The 16,151-nt window shown below is 55.1% G+C and overlaps 1 protein-coding gene across 1 annotated transcript; it reads right to left on the bottom strand.

The window, feature by feature from the left end:
- Positions 1-1,440: 1,440 nt before the first annotated feature.
- On the bottom strand, positions 1,441-14,514 carry ITGA2B (integrin subunit alpha 2b). The gene is made up of 30 exons (XM_061177110.1): positions 14,327-14,514; positions 12,667-12,788; positions 12,480-12,577; positions 12,207-12,372; positions 11,873-11,922; positions 11,751-11,796; positions 11,529-11,657; positions 11,120-11,167; positions 10,926-10,969; positions 10,738-10,791; positions 10,543-10,595; positions 10,125-10,336; positions 7,662-7,844; positions 7,362-7,407; positions 7,158-7,262; positions 7,015-7,070; positions 6,771-6,922; positions 6,493-6,618; positions 6,034-6,101; positions 5,731-5,878; positions 5,123-5,215; positions 4,773-4,852; positions 4,380-4,460; positions 4,160-4,256; positions 3,908-4,060; positions 3,690-3,806; positions 3,086-3,199; positions 2,768-2,869; positions 2,437-2,553; positions 1,441-1,693 (listed from the first exon to the last, which is right to left on the bottom strand). Exons 1-30 carry the CDS (start codon positions 14,512-14,514, stop codon positions 1,637-1,639), a joined length of 3,105 nt encoding a protein of 1,034 aa, XP_061033093.1. The 3' UTR covers positions 1,441-1,636.
- Positions 14,515-16,151: the final 1,637 nt, after the last annotated feature.

Raw genomic sequence — 16,151 nt, 5'->3', positions numbered from 1 at the left:
CTTTGCTGGATCAAGATAAATTGTCTGGGGCCATCCAATTACAATGGCGGAGGGGAGAGGGAGTTTGGCTGGTGTTCAAGGATCACAGCTTCATCTTTTCCTAAATGGTCACAGTCACACAACTAGAAACCTGTTCTGGAACTTGCCATGCATGGATGTCAAATTGTTCTCTTCTTTTCAGAATTTACCTTTTACCCCTTTGGGTAAAATCAAATACCAGCAGCTCTTGTGAGGTAAGTCTGTAAATCAGTGGCTTCCCCCAACACTTAGCGTCAAGTCCAAAGTCTTCCCCATGGCCACAGCCACAAGGTGCTGCCTCCCTGCCCCCACCCCTGACCTCATCTGGACCCCTGGTCTGCCTCCAGCCCAGGGGCCTCCTTTCTTTTACTTGAATACATCAAGCCTGCTCCCACTTCATGCCTCTTCGTTGGCTGCTCTTTCTGTCTAGAACACTTTATTCCCTCCAGCTGCCTGCCTCATTCATTCATCTCTCTGCTCACCTCATTAGAGAGGCCTTCCCTGACTACTCTCCCTAGAATGTCAGCCCTCTCCCAACACCCACTTAATTCGATCACTATCTCCTTATCTTTATTTCAACTCCCAGCATTGACTGCCACTGACCATACATTAATTTGTTTATTCTTTACTCCTGGTTGAATGTAAGTTCCATGAGCTCGGGACTTTGTTTTGTCCACTGCTCCACCCCAGCACTGGAACAGTACCAGGTCCATGGTGCTCAATAAATATTGAACTCATGAACCAACAAACCTCTCAGGACTCCAAGAGGACATCCCACCTCTATCCGCTGACTCCAGTCTCTGCGGTGGGACAGCTGTCTTCCACTCCTAGCCCTCCTGTGAGCTCCCCACCTGTGCCCTTGTTCTTAACTGAAGACCCTTCCCCTTAGCGGGGAAGAAGGAACAGCAAACAGCAGGGTGGCCAGAGAGCAATGCCTGCTCTTCTGTCCCTGTCGTGACTCTGCCTTCGTCAGACTGAGGGCTTACTCCGTCTCCCTCTGCCCCTCCTCACTCTGAACACAGCTTTAAGCACCTTCTTTTATGAGTGGGGACAGTGTGTTATTTCTCCAAATCTCAGATCATCTTGAGGTTTGATTCCCTCAAAATCATGGAAAAAATATTGTTTAAAGCCACCCACCAGGGACGCAGCCTGACTTCTCGATGCTCCCAACCCCCATCCCACCCAGTCACCCTCAGACACCCCATCCCCCTCCAGTCTCACTTGGAGGCTCTGCCACCCTTTCTCCCTTGCTCCACCCCCACTCTCTACTCCCCGACACTCCCCAAAGACAGTAATTTGCACCCTTTACCCTGGCAGAGACCCTCTCTGCTCACACTTCTGCCAGCCCTAGATTCCCCATCCCAACGTCACCTCAGGCCCCCTCTCCTCCTCTGACCCCAAGAGGAGGCATCATGCTGGGGGTTGGGACTCAACCTCTTTATTAGGCAGCAGGAAAGGGGGTGACCTGGCTCTGACGGGTGGGGAATGACATCAGGAGCCCTCCATGGAACAGCTCCTACCCATGGGTGACCAGAGCTGGGGGGCACTCGCTGGAGAAGAAGGGATAGAGCAGGCATCACCCCCAGCCTTCCTGCTAGGACAGAGATGCATGGGCTCATCACTCCTCTTCATCATCTTCTTCTAAGGGTGGCCGATTCCGCTTGAAGAAGCCAACCTGGGGGTGCACAGGGGCCGGGGACAGGGTGTAAAGGTGATCTTTAGGCCCCAGAGCAGCAGTGGAGGATGTATGCTGGAAACCAGCCAGTCACGAGGTCCTCGTCCTGGACCAGCACAGAACACAAACCCCACTATACGATCAAATGGAGGCCTTTCCCCATTTAGAGATAATGCATGTAACAAAATTTTTTTTTAATATTTTGTTGTTTCTTCCCTGAATTTTTCTTAAGTACTGATGATTATGTCTCTATATGACTCAAGCGTGTGATGGTATATATTTGATTATTATAAGTCTAACGTGTGGTTTTCCCTAAAAGCACTATGGCTTTCCAGGGTTTGGACACGTGTGTTTGAGAACGGCTCACATGTTGTCCAGGCGCAGAGGAGGGAGTGACCCAGCAGGGCCTCACAAGGAGCAGGCAGCGGGGTCTGGATCAGACCTGGGTCTCCCACCTCAGTCGGCGCGGGGGAGGACAGAGCAGGGAGGAGGTGAACCCTGTCCTTCTCGGTGGCCAATGGATTCCTGAAGGCAGGGCTCATTCCCTGGGACTCCTGCTCTCAGGGGAATGGGTCTAAAGGCCTTAGAATTTCAGGTGCCACCTCTCCCAGGGATCTGTGCCCTGGAAGAGGTCCTCTAGAGTGTGACATTCTAATAGTGGAGCTGGAGATCAGATGGACCCTGGGTCACCTGCTTGGGCCACCATCTCCCTCTGCCTCCCCCACCCTGCCTTCCCGCCTCACCTTCCACATGGCCAGGACCAGGAACGTGAGCAGCAGCAGGCCACCCAGCACGCCTACCAGCACCCACCAGATTGGAATGTCTCTCTCCTCCAGGACCCGAAGCAGCTGTGTCTGCACCTGAGGGGAGACCCGCGGGTCTCCTCAGCCACCGGGACGCTGACCTTCCCAAAGACTCAAACTTGCAGGGCTGGTGACCCCCAGCGAAGCCACCTACTTGTCCCACCCCGCAGACCCAGGGAGGCCCCGCCCCCATCCTGCCGGGCAGGGACACAGGGGAAGGCCAGTGGGAGACCCGCGGGACCCCTTTCTGCCACCATCCTTCCACACTCACCAGAGCTTCCCCGCTGGGCAGGCTGAGGGCGGGCACGGCGTAGGGAAGGGAGGAGACGTTGAACCAAGCGTGCGACTGCAGCACAAACTGATCCAGGGGCCTCTGGATGGGGTGGCGGTGAAAGCCATTTACACGAGGCCTATTGGTGGCGGGAGTACCGGCCCCAGACTCCCCTCTGGGGAGATCTGCCCCCAGCCTAACCCCGTCCCCTCCAAAGTAAACTCTGCCCTCACTCTCTCCCGCCCCCGAAGCCCCGCCCTCCCCCAACACACTCAGTCCCCGCCTCCGAGGGCCCCGCCCGCGCGCATCCCGGCCCACCTGGCGGAGGCTGGGCAGCGACAGGAAGGCCAGCACCGTGACCATGACCCGCTGCCCGCGCGCCATCTCCTGCAGCTCACACTGCACCACAGTACAGGGCGCCGAATCGCAGCTCTGAGGGGATGTGTCATTGGTCCCCAGCCCCTGCTGACCCATCACCCTCTCACCGCAGGACCCAAGACAGAGGGGGCTGGGGGCTCAGGGAGCACAGGCCGGGCCTCCTCCTCGGGAAGGGACTCAGATTCAAGCTTGGGACGTTATCTCTGAATGAGATTGCTCACACAGTCCCGGAGATGCAGGGAGAGGGAGGAAAGAAGTGGGTCAATAACACAGCGTTCAATACCCAGCCTTTTTGTAAACCTGCTTTGGCATTTATTCATTTTCTTTAATGTACTGGAAACCTTAAAATATGCAAGTGCCCCCCACCCTGCCCTAGACACAAGACCAGCACAATCCTTCCTATTCACTCGGAGGACTCTGTGGGACCACGGTGGCCCACACGAGGCCTACATCACACCACCCGCCCCTCTCCCTCCCTGCCTCCCATCCCCTCTGCCCCTGGGCCCCAGGGAGGCCCCAGCTGGAGACCACAGAGCCTGCTCACCACAAAAACTGGACCTTGAAGCCTCGAGGGCTGCTCGTGCTCTGGCAGGAGTGCCTGTCTGCGGTCCCGCTTGTGATGGGCCGGGGAAGGGCTGGAGGTGGGCAGCCCCCAATCCAGCTGGGGAGGCAAAGAGGCCATCAGGTCCGGCACTCTGCCCATCTCCCAGCCCTCCTAGAGGGGGCCTGTTTGATGGGCTGGGGATTCACCCAGGCTCTCACCTTGAGGGGGTTGGGAGACGGTTGTGGGGAGCACTGAAGGCCTCCCCGGGGCTGTATATCCAGGATGTAGAGCAGGTCGGAGGGCTGGGACTGGCCGGGGAGGTGGAGGTTGAGGCGGAGGCCATTTACAGCACCAGGGCCATTGTTGTGGAGCTGGCGGGGTGGTGGTGGCAGGATGTTAGGAGGCTCAGCACCTAGACCAGCCCCTGGGGCCCTCCCACTCTAGCCTGGGGTGCGGAGGCTCCTCCCTACCTCATAGGTGTGCTCCACTTTGGGGCCCCAGCTGTCCGAGCTGTTCTCCCTCTTGCCTTCTTCTGCTGCCACCACCAGGGAGGCTGGAAAGGAGTTCCTGCAGGGGCCCGACACTCCCCGAGTGAGCTTGATCCCCTGACTTGCCCGTGGGGGTTTGCCCAGGACCCCGGAACCTTAGGGCTGTGCCTACTAACTCCCTTTTCCATCCCTGGCCTCTCACCCTCTCAGCTCCACATGGGCCTCTGCCCGAACTGGCACATCCAGCTTCACCATCTCACTGTTTGGATTCTGGCTGTTCTTGCTGTAAGGGAGGGGGATGAGGAGAAACAGATCAGGGACACCAGGCCAGTGAACATGAGGACTCTCTGGGGCTGGGCCAGAATTTCAGAGGCCTCAGGAAGAGCTAACTCCACAAACAGCATGCCACACTAAAGTTAGACCTAGAAAAGAACTTCCTCTAGGGCTCCAAAACTCAGAAACAAGTCTCTGAGGAAGAAAGGGAAGAGGGAAGTCTAAAGAGCAGACATCCCAGAAGACCCTTATGTTTGGAGGGTGTCTGAGGGTCTCTGTGTGGAGATCAGATAGGGGAACGGAGTGCTTCCCAGTCTAGTACCTCCTGATCTGCAGCCGGAAGGACACGTGCTCCCCAGCCTCTTCCAGGTTCCCCACACTCACCAACATCGTGATTCCTATCTGAGACATGGGGAGAGCCAAAGTCACCGCCCAAATGCCCACTCTGAATGTGGCCTGTGGTCCTCATGCTCCAAGGTCACCATTATTACCTCCATTTTGTTCAGAAGCCCACTCAGAAAGGGTGTCACTCACCCAAGAACACACAGCTAGGGAGTGGGAGGACCAGGATTCTAGCCTGGAGCCATCTGACTCCAAACCCAGCCCCTAAAACCCAGCTGCCTATGAACCCCTGGTGGAGGAGACCCAGCACCCAGGATTGGGTGGCCTCACCTGGGCGTTCCTCTTCATGGGGTTGCCCAGCTCACACAGTACCACCTTGGTCTCATTCTCCCTCTTCTGGTTACAGATGATCCTCTCAAAGCCCTTCAGAGAGGCAGTCCCGAGAAAGAAGATGGTTACAGAGCATCCCATATATATTTAAGCTCCCTTGGAAACTCAGGGAAGGGAGGATGCCAGGGTGGGAGTTCAAGGACTGTCATATTCCACTTTATGTATTACTGCAGCACCTTATTCTTTTTAATGATTTTTTTTTTTTGGAAATAAAACGCACAAAACATTACATGGAGTATAACCCCATTATTATAAACTACGTCAATAAAATAAATAAAGTGTTGATGCTGAGAAAAAAGACTGGAAGGAAATTCACCAAATGTTAACAGAGGTTCCTGTTAACATTTATTTCCTGAGCCATTTTTGGTTTGGGTTTTATAATCGAGTTCTTAGCAAATGTTCCTCTTCCGAATTAAAAAGAAAAAAAAAAACAAATCACAGCTTTTAAAGGAAGGTATAAGAGAAGTGGGAGCTCTCAGGTGGGAGATGAGAATCAAGGCTCCTGCACCTTCCAGGTCCCCGACAGTGCCCCAGGGTGGGGGCCTCACCTCGATGTTGCTGAGGGCCCGCATGTAGTGTGCGCCTGGAGGCAGGTGCACAGCCAGCTCGGCCTCGTAGGCTCCCTCACCCTCGTTGGCCGCTTCCATCTGCAGCTCCAGCACGTTATCGGCTCCAATGAGGAGCGGGGAGCCCGTCCTGTGGGGAGAAAGGAGTAAAGCCGAGGAGGCCGGGTCCAAGCCCAGGGTCTGGGAGGAGGAGAGGGGCTGAGGACAGTATCAGGAGCCAGGTGGGGAGGGGGTGTCATCGGGGTAGACAGGGCCAGGGTCGGGTAGAGCGGGCGGTCTCCTCACACGCTGGCAGTGAGCTGGAGCTGTGGCACACACAGATCATCTTCCCCACAGTCCAGAATGATGCGGGTCTAGAGGGGGCACATCAGGTGTGTGGGTAAGTTTGGGGGCACATCAGGGCTTAGGGAATTAGAAGGTCTGAGAAGGAAAAGGAGGTTGGAGATGACATCAGAGCTTTGGGGTTTGCATCAGGGTTTGGGATGATGTCAGGGCTTTGATGATGACATCAGGGTTTATGGGTTTATATCAGAGTTTAGAGGTGACATCGACATTTGGGGTTTACATGAGGGTTTAGGGGATATTGAGATTTGGGGGTTTTCATCAGGGTTGAGAGTAACATCAGAGATTAGAGGTGACATCTAGGTTTGGGGGTTCACAATACGATTTGGACACTAACCCTAACCCTGACTTTCTGGGTGGAGGGGTCCTCCACCTCCCTTGCCTGCACCTGCCCACCCCTACCTGTTCCTGGATGTGGGTGTCTCCATGCAACATGAGAGCAGGGGCAAGTCCATCCTTCTCAGGCTGCAGGGACACATTGAGGCTGAGCACGATGGGGCTCAGCTTGTCCCGGAAGTCGGCCTCATCCTAGTGAGGGGGCAAGAGTCAGGCCATCTTGCCACCATGTACCCTACTACGTGTGTCCCACTGACCACCCCATGCAGCACCCAGCCCAATGCCCCAGGGCTGGATGAACAGGCTCTGCACACCCAGCCCTGCCCGTTCCCAGCCGGGCATACTCGGAGGAAGGCCTTGGTGGTGTGGCAGGTGGGGCCGTGCCTCCCGCTCAGATCCAGGCCCAGGATGGTGCCTGCCTGTTGAGAGGCCAGCAGTAGCACCCGCCGGCCCTGGCGGGGCTTCTGCCGGTCCAGCTGCAGCTCAGCATTTAGGCCTGGCCGGGCAAGCAGGAAGTGTCAGGGTCTCCCCGGCCAGCCTCCAGGGGGCCCAGGCCCACCTCCCTCCTGTCCCCATGGTGCCACTCACGCAGCTTCTTGGGAACGTTGTGTCCAGTGGCTCCCACACACATCTGGATGTTAAAGCTGCAAAGATGTGAATGGGGCTCAGGGGCTAGGGTCCCCGCACTGAGGCCCCAGATCCCGCCTGGCCCATGCCCTCTGTCTCCTCACCAGCTCACTGGCGTCTCGGTCTGGGGCAGGACACAATTCTTCACAGCAGGATTCAGCGAATCTTGCACCAGCAGCTGGACAGTGACCATCACCACCGGCTGAGCCCTGGTGGGATGCAGGAAGCTTGCCTTGTGGCCCCTCCTGGCCTAGTCTCCTCTGGTGGTGTGGGTCCTCCCCCTCCCCGCCCCTGGAACCAGTGCTCACCTGTACACAATAACCTTGTTGGCCCCGTAAGCTCCCACCAGCAGGTCTATAGACATTGTGGGAAGGAGGGGAGGTGTCAGAATTGTTAATTAGAGGGGGTATGGCGTCCTCACCTCATCTTCCCAGAACTTCCCCACACAACCACCCCCATAGAAGGTTTGCTCTGGCCCCCCAGCCCCACAGACGGGTCAGAGCTCTCAGTGGGGCACCAGGTCAGGTTCAAGCCCCTGGCTGTGTCTCAGCATCTCCAGCTAATGCCCAAGGGCCCTTCCTGTCTAGCTGGAGGCAGTCCAGGGGCACCTGGGTATCCATTGTCATCGATGTCTGTGGCACCTCGAAGGGAGAAGCCAAAGCCAGAGCCTGTGGGGAAGGGGCTGTCCAGGACCTGGGAAGGGTGTGAGTTAAGTCCCTCACTCTGACCCAGGAACACCAACACTTGGCCTCGACCGCTGGGACCCCCATAGGGGGCGGCCACAGCAACATCTGGAAGGAGCAACAGAAAGGGGGTGGCTGTTTGTTATCCAGTCTCTCCAGATGGCCCTGTAAAACTTTCCTGAGCTCCTTCTCTGGGCAGACTCCAGGGGACCAGGAGAGGAAGGCAGAGGTCTGGGTCAAGGAGAGAGCTGCCCCGCCCTCCAGGAGTTTACAATTGGGTAGGAGGGAGACCCATCAAGTCCGATTATTGTAAAAACAAAAACAGCCCTCACTATCTATTGAGGAAAATATAATGACACGATTTCACTTAATCCTGAAAATTAGGCATTATTCTTCCCATTTTAGATGAGAAAATAGAGTCCCAGAAGATTAAGTAACCAAGACCTATTAAATATTTGCCCCTTCTTCACCTGGGGGTCTTCACCCCACTCTACTCCCACCATGCAAATCCAGAGTCATGCCATGGGCTCGTCATCACTAATAACTTTTAAGATCACTTCTGAAAATTTAATAATCATCATAATCTTATTAATCTGTAAGAATTCTTTGCATGTGATAGCAATTAAAATCTTTGATATATATGTTGTAATTGCCTTTCCTTTGTCTTCTGACTTTATGCTATGTTTTCTGTGCAGTTGTTTTCTTTTAAAAATCTTTATTGATTTTTCTGATCGAGGTACACAGAATTCATCCAAATAGACCACTCAGACCAGTCTCATCCTCAGGCCCTGGGCCTCCACTGTCTCCTGATCTTTGGCTTCCTCATCTCTTCACTTATTTTCTGGTCATTCAATCACCCTCACCATATCCTCAGCCGTCCTGCCCCATTGCCAGTCCTGGGCAAGCCTGGCCAGACCCCACCATATGGAGCACCATGAATTCCTGACCTCCAGCCTTCACTAGGGACCTTGATGCTGCCCAGCAGTCCCTCGGCATTTTCTGCTCAGCACCTCTTTCAAACCTTCTCCATTCAGTCAGGCTCCCAGCCCCCCACTTCATTCACAAAGAGAAGCAGCCCAACTGTTGTTATAACTCCACACCCACTTTTTCCTCCTCTCCCCATTTGACCCTGGAATAGGTGTCCCTCCTACACCTGCCACTGGGCTGAGCATCCCACCCCTGCATCCCTCAGGCATTGCAGGGACCCTCCTCCAGCTCACTGCACGCCCCCATTTCCCCATAAGATCATTTTCCTCCACATTCAACCTACTCCATATTCTTTGAAATTAAAATAACCTTCCCTTGACCCTCATCTCCTTTCAGTAATCACCTTTCTCTTTTTCCATTCACAAACTGGTTGCAAGAGTGGTCTACCCTGGCTGCCCTCAGTTTTTCCCCTCCATTCATACCTTGCCTCCTGGCATTCTGGCTTTGGTCCCTACCCAGCCCTGAATCGGTTCTTGTCACTGTCACCAATGACCTCCTTCTTGTTAAAGCCCATGAATATTTACTTCTCCAGCCCCATCTAATTGTACCTTTCAGCAGCATCTGGAGCCACTGACCCAGCTTCCTCCTGCTTAAAGCACTCTTCCTTTGAGTTCTGGGCTATCAGATCTCCTGGTTTCCCTCCCACCTCTCTGAACATTCCTCTGTCTCCTTTCCAGACTCACTTTCTCTGGGAGTCCCCTAAATGCTCTTGCTCCCCAGGGCTCTGTCCTGGGCCTCTTCACACTTCGCAAGCTCCCAGGACCTCACTGACTCTCCCCAGTCCCCTATCTCCCACTCAGACCTCTCTGCTGGAAGTGGGGGAAGCCACACCCAGCTGTTCTCTGGATATGTCCGCCTAATGTTCCCAAGCCCTTCAAGATCAAACAAGTCCAGGGAATTCCCTGGCAGTCCAGTGGTTAGGACCCGATGCTCTCACTGCCAGAGGCCCGGGTTCGATCCCTGGTCAGGGAACTAAGATCCTGCAAGCCACATCGCACAGCCAAAAAAAAAAAAAAAAAAAAAAAAAAAATCAAACAAGTCCAGAGCTGAATTGCTGATCTCACCCCAGACCTGTTGCATGGCTTGAGTTCCAGGCAGTGAAGGGCACCACCACCCACCCAACTCCTCTCTCTCTTAGCCCCACATCCAGTCACCTATCAAGTCCTAATAATCTAAGTAATAAATATCTTGAAATCACCTTCATCTCTAACTCCGCTGCCAAAGCCCACATCCGGGCAGTCACCACTTCTTGCACGGACTAACGCAAACAAATCCCAATTAGTCTCCTTTAACTCTCTCCTGCTCAAACCCCTTCCTGGCTCCTGCTGCCCTCGGGTCAAATCCAAGATCATTGTGGCTGTAAACCCCTGTGTAGCAAGTGGGGCTCCTCTCATCCCTTACCGTTGTAGCCATCCCGGTTGAGGTCGCCCAGAGGGGCGATGGCTGAGCCAAATCGCCCATAGAGCTGCGTGCCGGTCAGCAGGAGGCTGGGGGCGCCCAGCGCGTGGGGGCCTCGAGTCTGCAGGAACAAGTACACGCGCCCCACCTCGGCCAGCTTGCGGTCAGCACGGCTCTCCATGTACAGTGGCGCGCCCACCAAGAGGTCATGCCTCCTGCGGGCCCGACGGGCGGTTACGTGGGGGGGTGGGAGGTAGGGGGCCGCTGCGGGCCAGAGCCAAATCTCGCCCACCCTCGCCCTCCCGCTCCCCTCGGTGGTCACGTGGGAGTGAGGGCTAGGAAAGGAGGAGACCGAGGGCAGTCAACGCCTCTGGTAATTTGGGACCCAACTGGGTAGGGGTGGGGGCGCCCAGCTTCTCACCCGTCCCTGTTGACGTCAGTGACCGCCACTGAGTGCCCGAAATACGAAGCCATCTGCAGGAAGCCCGGCCGCACCTTACTTTCTGTCCCCGGACTCGGTACCCTCTCTTGGACTTTGCCCCCACCATGTCCCGCGGAATATTCTACGGTCTCAATCCCCCAGCCTTGGCCACCCCCAAGGGGACCCGACGCCCACCTGCTCTCCGTGCAGCCGGTGCAGCGTCTGGTGGTACGAGCCCCAAATCTCCACCTGCGCGGACAACGCACAGGAGCGCGTTATTGTCGCCCCCGCCGCAGAAGGGCAGGAGGTTTAGGTGGGGATATCAGGCTGAAGAGTGAAGTCAGTGGCTTCGGGACACTGAGTGGTGGGCAGAGGGCACTCACCGCTCCCAGGGTCCAGCTCCAGGTAGGGGCACCGAAGACAAACTCTAGGGAGAGCCGGGCCCAGCGAGTGAGGTCCTTGGAATCTCTACCCGCCTCCAGCCCGCCATTCCTCATCCCAGGGAGATTTCGGTGCGGGTCTTAGAGGTGCTCCTTTCCGGGCTTCCCCAACCCCCGCCCCTAAGTGAATTTCTTGCCTGTAGTGTTTGGATTCCCGTCAAAGTCGCCTACAGCCACCGAGTACCCTGAAGACACAGCGCGAATTAGCCTTTCCGGGAGGGTGAAGCAGGGAGGGGGCCGAGAGAGAGGAGACTCAGAGACCACCCGGTCTAAATCCTGCATTGTGTAGACGGGAAAATCGAGGCCACCGAGACCTGCCCTAGGCCGTGAAGCGAATCCAGGGCGGGAAGTCGAGGTGGGGTGTATGGGAGCTGGGCGGTCTGCAGAGGGTGGGGAAGGGGAGCTGCGGGAGCAGAGGATGGGGGCGCCTTAGCGCTGGAGCTGGCCAGCCAGGGTTGGCAAGGGGGAGTTCCCACAGGGGCAGGACCTGACCGGCGGTGACACTTAAGAGTGCTGGGAAGCCTCGAAGGGAGGTGCCAGGGTTACCCCGGTAGCCGTCGAAGTACTCTGGGTGGCTGTAGTCGAAGGTTAGCTGCTGGGTGGGCACGTGCCACAAGAGGGTGCCCGGGCGGTAACTCGAGATGATATCGGCAATTGGAGCCCGCGCCAGGAGACCTAGGGAGCGAGGGACAGCTGGTGTGGGGCCCCAGACGCCTGGGGTCTACCCAGGCCGAGAGAAGGGAGGGAGGTGTACGGATGGGCACGTACCTAGGAAATAGTAGCCGCCAGGGGCCCCAAGCACCAACTCCCCAGCCTGAAAAGGAAGCCCTGGAGGTGAGAGGGGGTCCTGTTTGGGAGCCGCCCCCACGCCGTTTATGATCCCTACTCGCCTGAGTGACCACCGAGCTGAAGCCGGCTTCACAGTAGCGCTTGTCTCCGCCTAGAGGAGGCAAGAAGGAAGGGTCTGTGAAGAAGCAGGCCCTGGGGCCTGGGCGGGGCCGGGAGGTGGAGTCATATGGGGGCGGGGCCACGGGGTAATACGGTGGCGTGGCCTTGAAGCGGCTCCCGGGCCGGGGGCGTGCGGGGTGGAGCCAGGAGCTGGGTCACTGGGCGATGCCAGGCTGAAAGCAGGGTTTGGGGGAGCTGGAGGGAGGGAAGGATCAGATTAAGGGCGGGGCTAAACCGCCGCGAGTGGGCGGAGCCAGAACGGAGAGCGGAGCTCACTGAAGTAATTTTTCTCGTAAACCCGTCTCATGATGTTGGCCCGGCAGGGTGAGTACTCCGCGCGGCCGCCGTTCTGCAGCTGAGCCACGAAGCAGCCACCTACGGGCGTCTTCTCAGCCTCCTCGGCCTTTTCCAGGACGTTCCAGTGCTGCCAGGGGGCGCAGGCCTGAAGCAGGGCCACAGGATAGTGGGGAAGGGGCGGGACTCGGGTTCCCCCCCTCCACGTGTCCCCGCCCTCTGTCTGCTCCCTGAGCCCAGTCCTGTAGCGCCCACCACAACGATGTCGCTCCAACTAACGACCGACGCCCCTAGTCCTTGACGGGCCTTGAAGGTTTGGAAAGTTTGGGTGCCTACGCTTCGCGTCTCATCATCTGGAGGGCACAAGAAGGGGTGGGGTGCTGAAGCCCAGCTGTCCGCTCTCCCTGTAGCCCCTCCCTTTCCCTCCTTGTGCGAGACTCACTGAGGTCGAAGGGCAGCGAGGTACACTGGTCGCCCTCGGCCTTCCAGGGGCACAGGAAAACGCCGCCTGTCTCCTCCTGGCTGCGGCCCAGGGTCCGTGGGGCGCCCACCACGATGGACACGCTGCATAAGAAAGCTGGGTGAGCGCTGCGCGGATTCCAGCGTACCCCATTCCCCAGTGCCCGCGGCGGGAGCACTACCCGGGAGGGCAGTGTGCCTTGGGGTGGGTCCCTGGGTCATCTTTCCTCAGTGAAACCTCACAGACCGCAGAGGCCAGTCTTTTCATTTTATGGTCAGTGAAACTGACTTCCAGCGAGGGAAATCATATGCCCACAGCAACCCGCGGAATTAAGGGTAAAGCTGAGACTATAACCATTTGGTTCGATTTGAACACCAGGGTTTTGATATCCTTGCCTTTAGAGACCTCCTAAACTCTGTACACATCTGCATTCCCCAACACCTGCCGCCAAAAGCCATGGGTTTATATGCACCCTAATATGTCTGTCTGAACTGTTATCAGATCCCTTCATGAGGGTGAGTTTTAACGGCGAAGAATTAAGCTAGTGGTCACCTCTAAAGTGGGTGGTGGGGTGCTGACACCTCTGAGGACTCTAGTAGATCTAGGTTCAAATCACAGCTGTACCGTATATAAAAGGTGGACAATACCAACCAATAAATGCTGTCAGAAGTAAATGAAATAAACGTAAGAGGAACATTCAGCACAGTGCCATCCAAATAATATATGAGTGCTCCAAAAAATGCTATAATTTTTTTTTTTTTAGTGTGCAGAATGTTTATTAAGTAATGCCCATGAGACCAATATCTGTGGAAAGGAGGGGAAAGAAGCACGAGTGGGCAGAGGAGGGAGCCGAGCTGAGATTCAGGCCCAATAACAGCCATGGGCTAATGCCCTGGGAACTCTGGAGCTAGAAGGACCCTTCAGAACTGTCTGGAGTTGAGGTGAGAGAGCCGGACCCTTAATCTTTCCCCGCTCTCCACACTCCTCATCGATCAGTCATTGTTCCTAGGCCACATTTGGAAGTGGGGGAGCTTTGGGGGAGGTGGCTCTCTTCAGCAGAGGAAATTTCCCAAGGGGCTGATACTTGAAGGCCATCTGCCATTGCCACTCCCTGAAGCTGGACACTAGTGTCCACTTCAATAAGTAACTAGCTCAGGGTAGTTCCTATCAAGAGGAAGAGCCAGGACTCTAATCTTAGCTGTCTGATTTTGCAGCCTGATCCATCCCAACCATGAATGCCCTATTGCTTCTTTTCAAATATCTATAATTTTTATGGGGATGAGGGGGTTGGAATAGAAAAGCAAGGTGGGGGGGTGGATAGACAATTTCATAGTTCTGCAAGTCAATTTAAGACATGTGCTCCTCTCTGTATTTCAAAAGGATGAGGGTGGAGTGGGTCATAAAACTGACCCTTGGGGAAAAAAATAAAGCATCAACTTTTGTCTTCCCTTTGTCCTTGCTCTGTCCAGCTCCCCAGTGCTGCCTCTCGTTGACACCTTCACCTGAGCTAGTCCCTCCCCAGTATTCCTAACAGGAACTCAGCCCGAATAGACCCTAGAAATCACTTTGCTCAACCTCTATCACAAATGGGGAAGTCAAGACCCAGAGAAGCAGTGATGGGGGGGAGTTCCCCAGGGCTCACCTCCCACGGCTGTCCTTGTAGAAGTCCAATGAAAACCCAAAGTAGCTGCCATTGGGGCCTGTGTAGAAGGTGAGTCGCACTGGGTCCAGGTTCAAGGCCCAGGTTGGAGGTGCAGCACCGGGTCCCAAGAGCAGCTGCACCCACTCCAGAAGCCAGAGGGCATGAAGTGGACACAAAGCTCTGGCCATCTTCCTTCTCCCACAACCTCCTAGGCAGGAATGGGTTAGCTCCTTCCTCTTCCTTTCAGTTCCACCACAGGAAGTCTTTTCTTATCAAACTGAAACCCACTTGCTGAGTAGTAGGCAGAGTAAAGGGCTCTAGGTCCTGGACCCATATGGTTTCTAGGATTGCCAGGAAGGGGGTGAGGCCCACTCTGGGGGGTGGATGCTTATGGCTGAAAGTCGACTCCTCCCTTTTCTTGAGAGTATTTTATCATCAAGTCCTGTTGGTTCTGCCTTTCAACTATGTCTCTTGAATCTTCACCCCATTTCCACTACCACCATGCTAGTCTAAGCCACCATTGCTTCCTGCTTGGGATAGTGCAATCATGAACCAGCTGGTCTGTACACCTCCACTCTAGCCCACAGTTCTATAGTTCCTCCTCCCCCCACACAGCTGCCTGCACTGCCGAGGCACATTGTGACTTGGTCAGAGGTGGGGGAAGGAGTGAGGAAGCTCCTGCCCCCTGATAAGACCTGAGGCTGCTGTATCCTTTTGGATAAGGCACTTATCCACTTCCTCCTTCTAGGGCCTTCGGCAGCTTCACTCAGCCATATTGGTACAACGGCTTCCTCACTCATCCTCCATCTGGGGCCAGGTCTTAATGTGGCCACAGCAATGCAGCCAGTGCTGGGGGAGGGGTGGCAAATGGATCTTGGCTGAAGGGGAAAGGAGATGGGGATAAAGTGGAGTCATTCCAGGGTGTTCTGGCACACAAGCTCTAAGATTTGCACCAGCTGTTCAATTGAAGGCAGGCCTCACTCTTTCTTGGGTGACAAGAGCTTTTGTCCAATCATTAAGACTTGATTCTAGTGGGGTCATTGCCTAGGGGATGCCTCCCCCAACTCCTCAGGCTGGTACTCTGTGGTTAACACACATGGCACAGCACTGATCACACTGTTTAATCATGGTCTGTTCACTGGATTTTGTCCATGAATCCCTTGAGAGTGAGGTTCCTTTCTGCAGCCCCAGGGCCTAGCCAAGAGCCCAGCATATTGTAGGCATTGCTGACAGACAGACTGAATAGAAGCAGGCACTGTGGAAGAAGCAAACGCAGGCTCACATAGTGGAAAGAAAAGAAATAATTTTGAGCAGAAAGGTCATTTTCTATGGATGCTCAGAGGAGGAGGAGTGCCAGGTCTTATTGGCATCTCATGTCTTCCCCAAAAAGCATGTTGTCAGGAAGGAAATTCAAGAGATCTGCTAGGGGTAAAGAACACAGTCACATTTCCTTTTGCTCTATATTTTCTGATCAAACTTAACCATCATCTTACCCTGCTCAACTACCCAGGGCCATTCTGGAATCCCTTCAGCACCTCCCTTCCCCTCATAATTCACCACCTTAGCACACAGCACAAAATCTTATCCCTTTCTAGGTTAGAAGCTCCTTGAACTTTAGTCTGGGCCTTCTTCACTGCTGAATTCCCAGCGCCAAGCTCACGGCAGGCACATAATACTCAACTCAGTCATATACTTACCTTCCACCCTCCTACTGTCCTCATCTGAGTGGTACTGTATTACTGGTGTATACTGTGTAGCCCAAAATTAACTCACATTTCACTAACATTTTTAATAAATTCTCATTCTGTTCAAGGCATTGAGTGGT

This window comes from Eubalaena glacialis, chromosome 19 (genome assembly GCF_028564815.1).
Source record: "Eubalaena glacialis isolate mEubGla1 chromosome 19, mEubGla1.1.hap2.+ XY, whole genome shotgun sequence".
Taxonomy (NCBI): Eukaryota; Metazoa; Chordata; class Mammalia; order Artiodactyla; family Balaenidae; genus Eubalaena; species Eubalaena glacialis.
The sequence above is the reverse complement of the archived record's forward strand: the minus strand, read 5'-3'. Positions and strand labels throughout refer to the sequence as shown.